Below are 15,125 nucleotides of genomic sequence, written 5' to 3'. Positions count from 1 at the left end.
AGCTCTATTATCAGTTAATGGGGCTATACAATTGATTATATGGTAAATTTTCATTGGCAATTTAAGGACTGCACTTATTTTTTATCCCATCAAATAAAAAAGCTATCTCACTGTTTATTTCTCCCTTGAATATGTAAAAATTAGATAAGAAGCCTTCTAGGCCTAAAAGTGAGAAGAGGCCGGGCGCGGTGGCTCACGCCTGTAATCCCAGCACTTTGGAAGGCCGAGGCGGGTGGATCACAAGGTCAGGAGATCGAGACCACGGTGAAACCCCGTCTCTACTAAAAATACAAAAAATTAGCCGGGCGCAGTGGCGGGCGCCTGTAGTCCCAGCTACTCGGGAGGCTGGGGCAGGAGAATGGCGTGAACCCAGGAGGCGGAGCTTGCAGTGAGCCAGGATCGCGCCACTGCACTCCAGCTTGGGCGACAGAGCAAGACTCCGTCTCAAAAAAAAAAAAAAAAAAAAAAAAAGTGAGAAGAAAAAAATGCATATATCTAAATTATACAAATTATATATGGATGTATATATTTACATATTTATACATATATAAATCCCTAGTTATATAAAGTTATACAGCTGACCCTTGTACAACACGGGTTTGTACTGCAAAGATCCACTTATGCATGAATTTTCTTCTGCCTCTGCCACTCCTGAATCAGCAAACCCCTTTTCTTACTTTCTCCTCCTCAGCCTATTCAACATGAAGATGATGGGAACTGAAGACCTTTATGATGATCCATTGCCATTTAATAAATAGTAAATATGTTTTCTATTCTTTAGGATTTTCTTAATCACATTTTTTCTCTAGCTTACTTTAATTATAAAAATACAATATACAATACATGTAACATACAAAATACGTTAACTGACTATGTTATCAGTAGGGCTTCTGGCAACAGTAGGCTATTAGTAAAGTTCTTGGGGAGTCCAGAGTTATATGTGAAGTTTCAACTACACAAGGGGTAGTGCCCCTAATTGCCACATTGTTCAAGAGTCAACTGTAGTTATGTGTTGAATCAAAATGCACACACCCCATTGTTCATTAAAAATCATTACCAAGCTGGGCACGGTGGCTCACACCTGTAATCCCAGTACTTTGGGAGGCCAAGACGGGCAGATCATCTGAGGTCAGGAGTTCGAGACCAGCCTGACCAACATAGAGAAACCCGTCTCTACTAAAAATACAAAACTAGCCGGGCGTGGTGACGGGTGCCTGTAATCCCAGCTACTCGGGAGGCTGAGGCAGGAGAATCACTGGAACCCAGGAGGCAGAGGTTGCAGTGAGCCAAGATCATGCCATTGCACTCCAGCCGGGGCAACAAGAGTGAAACTCCATCTCAAAAAAAAAAATTAAAAAAAAAAAAATTCATTACCAAAACTATTCTATTACTCCATAGGATGATGTAATGTAAATTACTTCAATAAAAGATATCAAATCTCACATTTTAAATACCTGAAAATTAGTTTCTTTCCATCCAGGTTTCTTGGCTAGCATCCTCACTAATGCCTGGCATGGCATTTCAGTTCGGTCCATTAGCTCAACAGCCTTGAAGTAAAATAAGAGAATAAAAGAGTTAAAGGGTTAAAGATTAGTTCCAAAGGAAGAGTAAATACCAAAGTCAAGTAAGTGGTTACCTCTGAAGGAAGGAGTGGAATAGAACTGAGAAGGGTTATTGAGGGAGCTTATATAGCTTCTGCTGTTATGCTTTATTTCTTTGTGTTTTTATGTCTATAATGCTTTATTTCTTAAGCTAGATGGTTGGTATATGGCTGTTAAATTAGTATCACTGAACATTTATCTCACATTTCAGGAATTCACAAAAAGTTTGCTCCATGCAAAATAATAGTTTTCATTTGCCTAGTGTGTGGCAGAAACTGCTTATACATATTTTCTCTTCCTTGATTTTCCTAAAAACAGCAAAGCAGAATAGATTCGAAGTTCTAAAGTATTGAATATTAAAGATGTACAAACTCAGATCTAAACCGAATGGGCAGCAGAAGCAGGACTGGAAGGCTTCTCTGCCTTAAGTGACAGTGCTCTTGCAGTTGCTCCTTACCCTTCCTCATTAGAATCACCTGGTATATGCCAAAATGAACTGCCATGTTCCTTTACAACACACGTTTTTGAGAGGTTTTGTCCAATTCTACCAAGGAATCATGATGATAAAGCCGGAAAAAAGTACTGGATAAGGGATGGTTTAAGTAGAGAGACCTATTTGCCTAGGAAGTTTATGAGCGAGTACCATAGTTAAAAAATTAATCTGGCCGGGCGCGGTGGCTCAAGCCTGTAATCCCAGCACTTTGGGGGGCCGAGACGGGCGGATCACGAGGTCAGGAGATCGAGACCATCCTGGCTAACACGGTGAAACCCCGTCTCTACTAAAAAAATACAAAAAACTAGCCGGGCGAGGTGGTGGGCGCCTGTAGTCCCAGCTACTCGGGAGGCTGAGGCAGGAGAATGGCGTGAACCCGGGAGGCAGAGCTTGCAGTGAGCTGAGATCCGGCCACTGCACTCCAGCCTGGGCGACACAGCGAGACTCCGTCTCCAAAAAAAAAAAAAAAAAAAAATTAATCTAAGCAAGACTGGGCCGGGTGCGGTGGCTCATGCCTGTAATCCCAGCACTTTGGGAGGCCGAGGTGGATGGATCATGAGGTCAGGAGATCGAGACCATCCTGGCTAACACAGTGAAACCCCGTCTCTACTGAAAATACAAAAAATTAGCCGGGCGTGGTGGCGGGCGCCTGTAGTCCCAGCTACTCAGGAGGCTGAGGCAGGAGAATGGCGTGAACCCAGGAGGTAGAGCTTGCAGTGAGCTGAGATCACGCCACTGTACTCCAGCCTGGGCAACAGAGCGAGACTCTGTCTCAAAAAAAAAAAAAAAAAAAAAATTAAGCCTTATAATTCAGAATAAGAATATAATTTTCTTAAGTATTAAGTCATGAGCTTATAGAGGCCATAGAATACTGATGTTTAAAGATAGCAAACACTACACAGCTACAAGAAATAAAAAGTCCCACCTCATCTTTAATGCCATGAAATGTGTTCGCTGGTTATAAAACACAGCAATTAGGACAAATTCTTTATTATCAATTTCACTGCTTCCATATAATCTGATTTTCTTTCATACTCAATTCATCCCTATGCACTACCTTCTGGAACTCTTCCATACAAGCCAGCCTTTCTTTCCAGTTACTGCTGTCAAGAAGCTGTATACAGGTAGGGGGAAGAACAGCTGAGGCTTTTTCTTCACATACTTCTATCTGTAAGATACAAAAACATATTAGAATTAGGAATTGCTTAAGGGAACAGATGACAAAAATGTAAACATACTCCAGTCAAAACTAAAAGAATATTCCCATGGTATACTATAGTTTCTGAGGCTTCTATTATACTTTGATAAAGGAGACTGTCCAAGGCAGTTTCAATAAGCTAAAAGATATGAGTTAACTGTATGTTGTAGAACCCACCAACAACTCCAGTCTTCTCATAGATCTCACTTTGCAGGGTTCATGAGTTTCAGGCTCAGTGTGTAATACTGACCGAGAGCTCAGGCTCCACTATTTCTTTAGTCTCCAGTCCTTTCTTGTTCTTGGTTCCAGTATTCCCTGTGCCTCCCGGTGCAGCTGGTTTCCCCTTCTTTGGTGGCCCACCAGCCTAAAACAATTTAAAAAATAAAAATTAAACCACTTAAGGATTTAAAATGGTGGAGTTATTTTTTATTTTTTTGAGACAGTGTCTCATTTTGTTGTCGAGCTTGGAACACAGTTGCACAAGCTCGGCTCACTACAGGCTCAACCTCCTGGGCTCAAGGGATCTTCCTTCCCACCTCAGCCTACTGTGTAGCTGGGACCACAGGCGTGTGCTACCATGCCTGGCTAATTAAAAAAATTGTTTTTGTAGAGACAGAAAACATGGTTTTGCCATGTTGCCCAGGCTGGTCCCGAATTCCTGGCCTCAAGTGATCCTCCTGTCTTGGCCTCCCAAAGTGCTGGGATTACAAGCATGAATCACTGTACCCGGCCTAAAACAGTGGTTTTAAAACTTTTATTGAGTCACATACTCCCTCAAAAATTTGATTAAAATGAGGGATTACCCTAAAATAAACATTTTTTGTACCTACAAAATTTAGCACAGTTTCAAGGTCAGACAGAACCCCTGAAGACCACCCATGGGGTAATCTGTAGACCCCATATTGAAAACTTGAATTTAGAATTAATGAGATAAATGAAACAAAAGAGATGGCCTGAAATTATACTACATTTACAAATTAATTTGAGAATGACATCCCTATACCTTTTTTTTTTTTTACATTTATTTGGGGTTTGTTTGTTTTCTGAGACAGGGTCTTGCTCTGTCATCCAGGCTGGAGTGCAGTGGCCCGATCACGGCTCACTGTAGCCTTGACCTCCTGGGCTTAAGTGAGCCTCCCATCTCAGCTTCCCAAGTAGCTGAGCGCAGTAGTTCACACCTGTAATCCCAGCACTCTGGGAGGCTAAGGATCCCTTGAGCCCAGGAGTTTAAGACCAGCCTGGGCAGTATGGCAAAACCCCATCTTTACAAAAAATACAAAAAATATTCATTCCACTCCAGTTTTCAGAAGTCCCAAGATACAAAAGCAGAATATGTACGGGGGGAAAAAGTCACAAGAAAATAGTGTATCACAATGTACACAGCAAATGATAACTATATTATGGCAACACGCATCACCATTCACATTGTTCCTTCTACCTATTTTGGATATTTGTTATGAAATGCCGCAAACCTAAAAAGAAAAGATAAAATAACAGAGGACCAAATTAGTCTTCAGCATCCAGAGCTGTTCTGAAACTAATGTTATCTTGAATATATTCCAATATTTTAAGTTGTAGTTAGCAAAACTAAGGATGCCAGTTTTTAACTAAATGGAAGCCTGTAATACTTACCATGTCATATCAACAGTATGGTTTTGTTGGTTCATAGTAATAACCCCATAAAGGGATTTATATTCTAACCCTAAATATAGAAAATTCTGTACTCTTTGATTAACTACGATACCTCTTCTGGATTTTTCTCTGTAATAGCATTCTCTATATGGAGAGATACTTCAAATAACAAATCTCCTACTATTCTTTTTGTTGTTGTTAACAGACATCAACTTTTACTTATTAATTGACAGATTTATTGAGGCTGGGCATGGTGGCTCATGCCTGTAATTTCAGCACTTTGGGAGTCTGAGGCAGGCAGATAATTTGAGGTCGGGAGTTTGAGACCAGGCTGGACAACATGGTGAAACCTTGTCTCTACTAAAAATACAAAAATTAGCCAGGCATGGTGGCAGGTGCCTGTAATGCCAGCTACTTGGGAGGCTGAGGCAGGAGGATTCCTTGAACCTGGGAGGCAGAGGTTGCAGTGAGCCGAGATTGCATCACTGCACTCCAGTCTGGGCAACAGAGCGAGATTCCATCTCAAAAAAAAAAAAAAGTTAAGATAGTAAATTTTATGTTAAATTGACAAAACACACTTCTGTGCCTTTGTTACTATTTTTATCTCTATTAAAGCTTCAAATAGCTGAATTTATTGCTGGAATATCCTATCTTCATTAACAGATTTTCTGCTGTATTTTTAATGTGGCAAATGAATTCATTTATCAAACAAAATAATTTTAGAGGAACAACCATGAACCTGAGACTCACACCCTTCCTTACTAAATTCTATTTTCAAATAATCTATTAACCTTAGCAGCAGGTGCCTTTTTTAGAGGTCCTGGTTTGGGTGCAGAAATGTCCTTTGTGTCCTTATCTCCTGCAGCCCCTGAAGCAGCAGTCCTTCCAGGCAGAGGTTTGAATTCCTTCTTATCAGCAGCTAGTCCGGCTTTCTTACCATGTATCAATTCTACCTTTTCTGAACATTCTTTGATCTGGAGAATGAAAATGAGATGAACATCATTAAGCCCAACTTTGAAACACAACCACTATGTTATTACATTTCTAAACCACAACTACACGTAAGAATTCAGAGAAATGGCTGGGCAAGGTGGCTCAAGCCTATAATCCCGGCACTTTGGGAGGCCGAGATGGGTGGATCACTTGAGGTCAGAGGTCCGAGACCAGCCTGGCCAACATGGTGAAACCCTGTCTCTACCAAAAACACAAAAAAATTAGCCGGGCATGGTGGCAGACGCCTATAATCCCAGCTACTTGGGAGGCTGAGGCACAAGAATCGTTTGAACTCAGGAGGCAGAGGTTGCAGTGAGCTGAGATTGTGCCATTTGCACTCCATCCTGGGCGACAGAGTGAGACTCGTTGCCAGAAAAAAAAAAAATTCAGAGAAAAAATTTCCCTTTCAACAAATATAAATTATCCACACTTTTCTGGCAGTAGGTAGGCATATGTAAGATATTAATCTGACATTTTGTTTCTTTACAAATTAGAATTGTAATAAACTTAAAATGACCACATTGTTTATGGAAGACATTCACATATAGGAAGGTAACTTTCTGGACTTTAGAAATAAATTTATTTCACAGAACTGTTTTCATCTTCTCTACAGACTGGTCACTCAGCTTTTTTTGGTTACAATTTGAAAGATATTTCTACTATTATCACCATCATGGCCTTGAATGAAACTTAAATTCTCAAAAGCTATGTTTTCAAACTCTAGGTGTGAACTACCAGTGGAGGATGAAATAAATTTCCTGAGGTGATATCAGCATTTTTTTTCTTAGTAAAACAACAGACAAAATTGAAGACAAAAAGTACCAGAGAGCATCCTCCAAAACTTGTTTCAAGTATGCATTTCTTTCCTACTGTAAAGGGCAATTTAAAAAAAAAAAATCAAGAAATCCCAATCAAAAGAATACCAGTACTCTCCAATTGTCAAGAGACAAAGCCATGATGCAAAGAGACAGGACTGTTGTCCAAATTCAGTCCAATCCATTACTAACCTACCTTATCAAGCTTGAGTTTGTCCACATCAGCTAAGAATGGGTTTACTGCTTTCTCGCCAACCACTTTCAAAGCAGTACCCAATGCTTCAAATGCAGCATCTCTGACTTCAGGAGCAGAATCATTGATGTGCTATAGTCCAGAAGTAAGCAAAATATTAATGCAAGGTATTTTAGGCATTACTCATTTTAATTCAGACTGATGGTTGCTGGATAAAGAATTTGCTTTTTACAATTTTCTGAAGCTAAGTGTAGCTTTCCTTGTGCCAACTGACAGTTCCTCTTTCAAAAATTCTTTCTGGGCCAGGCACGGTGGCTCATGCCTGTAATCCCAGCACTTTGGGAGGCCAAGACAGGTGGATTATCTGAGGTCAGGAGTTTGAGACCAGCCTGGCCAACATGTGAAACCCCATCTGTACTAAAATACAAAAACTAGCCAGGCATGGTGGCATGCACCTATAATCCCAACTACTCAGGAGGCTGAGGCAGGAGAATTGCTTGAGCCTGGGAGGCGGAGGTTGCAGTGAGCCAAGATTGTGTCACTGCACTCCAGCCTGGGCAACAGAGCTAAACTCCATCTCAAACAAAAAAAAACAAAAACAAAAACAAACAAAAAAATTCTTTCTGGGTTAAGGAAACCCTTGGTAATCCATTTTGCAAAATTAAGTGCTTCCTTTTCCTCTTACCCTCTATCTAAAATGACTCATTCCCAGATGATCTTCAAATACTCCACATTTGATGCCTATGCTTGGCCAGATCCAGCTGAACACCAGTATATGGGCCAAGTAAGAAACAAAATATTTAACAGTTAATGGAATCATAACACTAACTTGTGCTTTCTTTCAAGAAGAGGAACACAGTTAGGAGAATTTGGATTCAGTTTCCAAGCTGCAAAGAGTCTGCTCCTCAAAAGATTATGACCTCTATAGTCTGAAAGTCAAGTAGTCACTGTACATAATTAGCAGGAAAAAAATCCTGCCTAGGTATAATTTCAATATTCCCCCAATTTCAAGGAGAGTCTGTACCTTAAGTAGTGCAGCACAAAAGGGCTTTAGCAAGCTCTTTGGCAGGGTAGAAGCAGTGCAGTGGCGGAAACTTCTTGCAATAAAAAGAGATGTCTGCTGCTTGATGGTTGGATTTTTATTATCCATTACTGCTAAAACATCCTCACTGATGTTCTGTAGTGTGGTCTTTAGAAAGAAAATGTGCTTAATGAACTTTTTTCAATTGTAAAGAACAATCAAAATATTATATTGACAAACTTTACTTCAGATAAAACCACAAACTCATGCTGTCAACTTACAGTAAGGAAGATTGCATCAATTGCCTCCTGCAAGGCTTGTACCACTTGAGGTTTCTTCTCTTTGAATTTCTCCAAGATGGTTGGCACAACCTGTAAAAGTGAATGGCTAGAACATTATTCGGCAACAAAGAGGAATGATATATTTATGTACACCAGAACATGGCTGAACCTTAAAAATAGTATGCTAAGTTTAAAAAAAGCCAGTCATAGGCTGGGCACAGTGACTCATGCCTGCAATCCCAGCACTTTGGGAGGCTGAGGCAGGTGGGTTGCTTGAGGCCTGGAGTTCAAGACCAGCCTAAGCAACAGAGTGAGATCTTGTCTCTACTAAAACAAACAAAAAAATTAGCCAGGTGTGGTGGTATGTGCCTGTGATCCCAGCTACTTGGGAGGCTGAGGTGGGAGGATCACTTGAACCCAGGAGGTCAAAGCTGCAGTGAGCTGTGACTGTACCACTGTATTGTAGCCTGGGCAACACAGCAAAACTCTGTCTTCCAAAAAAAAAAAAAGCAGTCGCAAAGACCATGCTTTGTATGATGACTCCATTTACATGAAATGTTAAAACCACAGAGACAAAAAAGTAGATTAGTGGTTGCTAGGGTCAAGGGCAGGGAGCAGCACGGGGAGTGACTGTTAATGGGCAAGGGGTTTCTTTCTGAGGTGATGAAAATGTTCTGGAATTAGATAGTGCTGATAGTTACATAACATTGTGAATATTCTAAAATCATTTTAAGAGGGTAAATTTTATGGTACGTAAGTTTTATCTCAATAAAACTTACTTTCTAAAAAACCACCTTGTCTCCACCAAAACAAACCAATAAAGCAAACATTTAAGTGGAATAAAAAGTCATTTCCTTTCTTGAAGGACATAGAATCTTATGCTGCAATAATGAAGAATTCTCATTCTCTCCCACTATGGCAGTGCTTCTCAATCTATCTGCTGCCTCTGCACCACAGGGTCTCACCCTGTCACCCAGGTGGGAGTGCAGTGGGATGAACATGGCACACTGCAGCCTTGGCCCGCTGGGCTCAAGTAATCCTCTCATCTCAGCCTCCCGAGTAGGTAGGTCTCAGGTATATGTCACCACATCTGATAATTTTTTTTTTTTAATTATTAACTTCTTGACCACTTCCCTGTAAATATAACTTTTTATTTTATTTTTTGTCGAGATGGGGGTTTCTCCATGTTGCCCAGGCTGGAGAAGGAAATTTCTAAGGTCCAAAGGACACAGTAAAGCTCAATGGCATCCAAAAAAAGGAAAAAATTGTTTTCAAGATTTCACAGAAGTGGTTATAGACTACTTGGTATAGTTCAAGGACTATGGTTCCCATGGAAAAATATGAGACTTTTTAATACTAGTTATAAACTTGAACATCAAGATATTTTAATGCCTATAAAGCTAACGTTCACTTTTATAAATATTGCCAAAAAGACAGTTTGTAAACATTTAAAGAAAATAAAGCCAAGTCACTAACATGCTTGATACTAACACCATATATATTACAGTATTAAGGCAGGGGAGACCCCAAACTCTAGAGCAATGGAGACATTCTTTAACCAGGACAACAAAGTTAAACAAAGCCAGAATCAGAACTCAAACTGGAAAGCCAGGCAATTATCCAATCATAATTTGGTAAATTAAAATGAATTTTAGGCCGGGTGTGGTGGCTCAAGTCTGTAATCCCAGCACTTTGGGAGGCTGAGGCAGGCAGATGGCTTGAGCCTAGGATTTCGAGACCAGCCTGGGCAAGATGGCGAAACCCCATCTTTACCAAAAATACAAAAAGTAGTCAAGCGTGGTGGGGTGTGCCTAAAGTCCCAGCTACTCGGGAGACTGAGGTGGGAAGATCACCTGAGCCTAAGAGGTTAAGGCTGCAGTGAACTGAGATGGTGCCACTGTACTCCAGCCTGGGCGACAAAGTGACACCCTGTCTCAAAAAAACAAAAAAAAAATTAAAATTATTCTCTGAACTGATATTTAAGTGGTTTAGGAAAAAATTGTTATCTTGAAAAATTATTCCCAATACAAAAGTGTGAAATATCCTACTAAGTAACACAAAATTGACGGAAATAGCGTATACACATAGATATTATATAATACTGATTGCTACAAAAATAGATTTTAATTTTATTTCAATTTATGATGTACATGTCTAAGGGTTTTATAGACCCTTATTTTTATTTCCCTAGTAATAAGCCAGTCATGATTTATTTTTATTTGGTAGTGTCTTCTTTTTCTTCAGTTAAGTTCTCTGAGATTATTTTTAATGCTATGAGTAAGCAAGCTCCAAATACCATAGCTCATGTGAGGATTAGCTTCACAATATAAAATGGACACACGACTAGGGACTATTAGGAAACTCCTAAGTCAATCTAGGGAATCAAATGATGAAGTGGCTAGCAAGCTAAACTCTAAAGATCAATAAGGTCAATTTTTAGGATGCTGAGCCATTCTTAGTAATTCAGACCAGATTTAGAGGCCAAAGGACAGAAGCCACAGTTAAAGAAAACATCTTAATTAATTAAAATTATTACCAAATTTGATTGGAAACAAACTTATACAAATAGTATAGGCAACAAATGTCTCCAGTCAGATTTTCTTTGAATAAGTAAAATGGAGATAACCTATATAAAATATATAACATTGTAACCTATATAAAAGTCTCAAATACATAAGTAAATTATATATTAAAATAGGAAAACACTATAAAATATATTTTATATATTAACCTCACAGTTTTACATTTATAGTTTTTTATTGCCTTTCCTACTCTCATTTTCATTCTGGTCCTGGTCATTACAAGTTTTGTTTCATCTTGTTATAAGGTGTATAATGTTGTAAGAACAAAGTAAGATACTAGTAAGTAAGTAAATAAATCAACTCAACTAAGTACTTTAGGCCTAGTCCCTGACTTTCTACACAAGGCCTATAAATTTTGTTATAACTGACATCTACTGAAATTTATAAGATATGCTGAAAATTAACAAAACAGAGAGAAATTTACTTCTACAATATATACACATCTATGCCAAGGAGTTGTTTTAAAGCAAACAGCAAACTAGAACTACCATTTTTGATAAATTTTGTTGATCTGTATCTAAAAAGGAGTGTTACTTACATGTCCTGCATATTGTCCAAATTTCTTCCTCAGCCCAACAGCCAGGCCAGTAAGACATTTTGCTGCCAAAGCCACCAACATGACATTGGTATCCTTTCCAACAACCTACAAGTGGGGGGAGGTGCATGGAAAGGAAAACAAAATAGTCACAGCCATGTAGAAGAGTATTGAAATTTTATTCTCAAAAGAACTCTGAGGCCAGGTGCAGTGGCTCACGCCTGTAATCCCAGCACTTTGGGAGGCAGAGGTGGGTGGATCACCTGAGGTCAGGAGTTCGAGATGAGCCTGACCAACATAGTGAGACCCTGTCTCTAATAAAAATACAAAATTTAGCCAGGCATGATGGCAGGCACCTGTAATCCCAGCTACTTGGGAGCCCAAGGCAGGAGAATCACTTGAACGCGGGAGGTGGAGGTTGCAGTGAGCCAAGATTGCACCATTGCACTCCAGTCTGTGCAACAAAGCGAGACTCCATTTCGGAAAAAAAAAAAAAAAAAGAACTCTGGTAGCTCTTATGCTAATATATGACCAATTCTATTTACTACAAGATAGGAGAAATTCTTCTTTCATTGTATTGAATTTGGGAGCTTCCCTTCATCATGTTTAGTCTTCTATCTTGAAGTTCTACTAATAAAACATAGATAAAACCACAACATCAAATTTCTCACTATCCAGTAGTGGCAGTCTGGGCTGCCAGCACTGTTCAACTGTGCAGGAAATGACCCTGATAATGGCAGAGAGACTAGAGGTCTGCTGACTTTGCTTTGGGACAAGGAAAATGAAAAGACAACGTATCTCTGAAAGACACGACTGGGCAACAGCTCTAGCATTCATTACCAAGAAGCACCAGTAGAAACTGCTGCAGGTACCTTCAGGAAGTCCATGGGGACTCTAAATTGTTAATGCTATTGCAACCATTCTTCTGAGGAAGCTTCTGGCCTTGAGGCTGCCACTTCAGTCATCTAATGATGGTTAAGCTTTGATTCAGAGTCTCAGTTGATTCTCCTCTAGCACTGCTTATACTACTGCCCTCCTATGCCACTCCCCACAAAGCCCAGCACTTATCTAAACTCATGGGTAGTAGTTGCATTTGTGTCAATTTAGCAAGACAGTGATTATGACTGGGTTCCTTCCTGGTAAGATTTTGCTGTGGTACACTGCCCAATCAGTTGGTGTTAAAAGGCCGCTTTATGATACAATAATATAGGCACGGTGGCATATTCCTGTAGTCCCAGCTACTTGGGAGGCTGAGGCAAAAGGATCACTCACTTGAACGTGGCAGGCAGAGGTTGCAGTGAGCCAAGATTGCGCCACTGCACTCCAGCCTGGACACCAGAGCAAGACTCTCTCTCTCTCACACATACACACATGCATGCACACATGCATGCACACACACACACACACACAAACACAGCTGCTTTATTTATAAATGCCTCCAAACTCTTCTTTTTTCATTCTTTTCCTAGTAGGAGTAATGCCTCCCAACTACTTTGAATTTTATCTAGTCCCTACAATCTGGTGTTCCATAAGCAGAATGCTTTATTCTAGATTCTCTGCATTAAACAACTCCTAACATGCAACATGCAAGAAGTTCTACTTGGCACTTATATGCACTCCTTAAGTGCTGAGGAATAAGGATGAATAAACATTTATTAAAAAAACAAATTAGGCACCAACATTTTGTAGGCACTTTATAATCCTTTTTAAATTTAATTTTTCACCCAAACCCTATGAGGTAAGTACTATTACTATTTCAACTTTGCAGATTCACAGCCAGGCGTGATGGTTCACGCTTATAATCTCAGGACCTTAAGAGGTTGACGTGGGAGGATCGCTTGAGTCCAGGAGTTCAAGACCAGCCTGGGCAACATGGCGAAACCCTGCCTCTACCAAAAATAGAAAAATTAGCCAGGCATGGTGGCACGCGCCTGTAGTCCCAGGTACTCAGGAGGTTGAGGTAGGGGAATCGCTTGAACCTGGGAGGCGGAGGGTGCAGTAAGCCAAGATCGTGCCACTGCACTCTAGCCTGGGTGACAGAGCGAGACACTGTCTCAAAAACAAAAAACAACAAAAAATGTGCAGATTTCAAAAAGAAATTTTTTTTTGAGACAGAGTCTGGCTCGATCTCAGCTCACTGCAACCTCCCCCTCCCAAGTTCAAGTGATCCTCCCATCTCAGCCTCCTGAGTAGCTGGGACTAAAGGCAAGTGCTACCACACCTGCTAATGTTTCTATTTTTTGTAGAAACAGAGTTTCTTCATGTTGCCCAGGCTAGTCTTAAACTACTGGGCTCAAGGGATCAGCCCGCCTCGGCCTCCTAAAGTGTTGGGATTATAGGTGTGGGCTACTGTACCCAAACCAGATTCTAAAAATTAAATAGAGATTAATGTGCTTACAGTCAGGTAGTTAGCAAATGGTAATGCTGTGTGATTCAAACCCAGGTCAATTCTGATTCCAAAGCTTTTGCTCCTTTTATTAAGTAAAGCATGTTCTTCCTCTAAACTTGTGTTAAGTCTACTTTCCTTACGAGAGGATGAGATCAGGGTCGTAATAAACATTTTGTTAAATTTCTAATTACTGTAAGTCTATGGAGAAAAAATTTTCCATTCATTCTGTATTGAAATCACTATTGGTATTTATAAATGTTTTGATTATTTTTCCTTACCAAAATATCTCTCAGATATGATTCAGATGCTAGACTTTATATTTAGCACCTAAATATATATTCTAGGAATGGACACCAAAAACAGGTAAGACCCCGTTCCAATAAATTCTAGTTCAATGAATCCAGGACGAAATTTGGACATCAGTATTTTTATATGGCTCAAAGGGTGATTTTGTCATACGGGCTCAGTTAAAGAACTATCATTCTATCCCTTTCTTAGGAGAATACCTCTCCCTATCCATTGTTGGAACAGTAACCAGTGGGAGCTAAACTCTAGATACTCATGATCTTAATGTATAGTATTGAAGAAGATACCGTGAATCTGTTAAATTTCAAGATTGTGAAGGCTCAAATAAACTTATAAGTGAGCAATGGACCAGATACCCTAATACAATATCTGCCTGTCACACTCATTGACACTTATCCCATAAACAAATTATTCTCAACTGGAAAATGAGAGTAGGGAAGATGGAGAAGTGTTTATTTTTAAGACAAGTAACATATGTGGGGAGACTCCATTTCAGAGGTAAGAATCTTTTCAGTAATTTCTGTTCTAGACCAGGGAATGAAAGCTTTAGCTCATAATCTCAATATAATCTAAACAATAGGAAATTTTGTACACAGTTATAAGTACTGTCACTTTTTTCATAAATTGAGGCCTACAGTATTAAAACACAAAGTGCTTTAAAGTAATTATCAATTGGTATTTATCTTTAACTAGAAATGAAAGCCATTAGTTAATAATAAACAAAAACACACTGTTGACAGAGGGAAGGAAGCAAATTAATGAAACCTATTATGAATTACTGTGTTTAGAAAACTATGACGAATACAAGCAATAATTAAGAGGGGAAAGTAGAAAGAAAAAGTGAAAAAAAGATTAATACCACATAGAAGTCTAAAGATTATATAAGAAAGCACTTTGAAAATCCAAATCTTAATGTAAAGATAAATAAATTATACATATATTAAAAAAACCAAATGCCCATAGGCATAGGCAAGTGACAAAATCAAAGAAGCGATGAGGTGGGAGGGAGGCATCTTATAAATAGAAGAACTATAGGCCGGGCGCAGTGGCTCATGCCTGTAATCCCAGCACTTTGGGAGGCTGAGG

General features: G+C 39.5%; 1 protein-coding gene across 5 annotated transcripts in view; it reads right to left on the bottom strand.

Moving 5' to 3' along the window:
- CKAP5 (cytoskeleton associated protein 5) overlaps positions 1 to 15,125 on the bottom strand; it is a 102,111-nt gene that overhangs the window by 49,267 nt on the left and 37,719 nt on the right. For all 5 annotated transcript variants that reach the window (XM_050757518.1, XM_050757522.1, XM_050757521.1 and 2 more), the window contains exons 9-16: positions 11,348 to 11,452; positions 8,228 to 8,317; positions 7,950 to 8,114; positions 6,929 to 7,057; positions 5,716 to 5,898; positions 3,543 to 3,656; positions 3,152 to 3,262; positions 1,455 to 1,547 (exon numbers count right to left, since the gene is read on the bottom strand). In XM_050757518.1, the coding sequence (XP_050613475.1) occupies positions 1,455 to 1,547; positions 3,152 to 3,262; positions 3,543 to 3,656; positions 5,716 to 5,898; positions 6,929 to 7,057; positions 7,950 to 8,114; positions 8,228 to 8,317; positions 11,348 to 11,452 (990 nt within the window). The remainder of the gene's footprint in view (positions 1 to 1,454; positions 1,548 to 3,151; positions 3,263 to 3,542; positions 3,657 to 5,715; positions 5,899 to 6,928; positions 7,058 to 7,949; positions 8,115 to 8,227; positions 8,318 to 11,347; positions 11,453 to 15,125) is intronic.

The sequence above is a fragment of the Macaca thibetana genome, chromosome 14 (genome assembly GCF_024542745.1).
Source record: "Macaca thibetana thibetana isolate TM-01 chromosome 14, ASM2454274v1, whole genome shotgun sequence".
Lineage (NCBI taxonomy): Eukaryota > Metazoa > Chordata > Mammalia > Primates > Cercopithecidae > Macaca > Macaca thibetana.
Note: the sequence above shows the minus strand (reverse complement) of the source record. Positions and strands in the feature narration are given on the sequence as shown.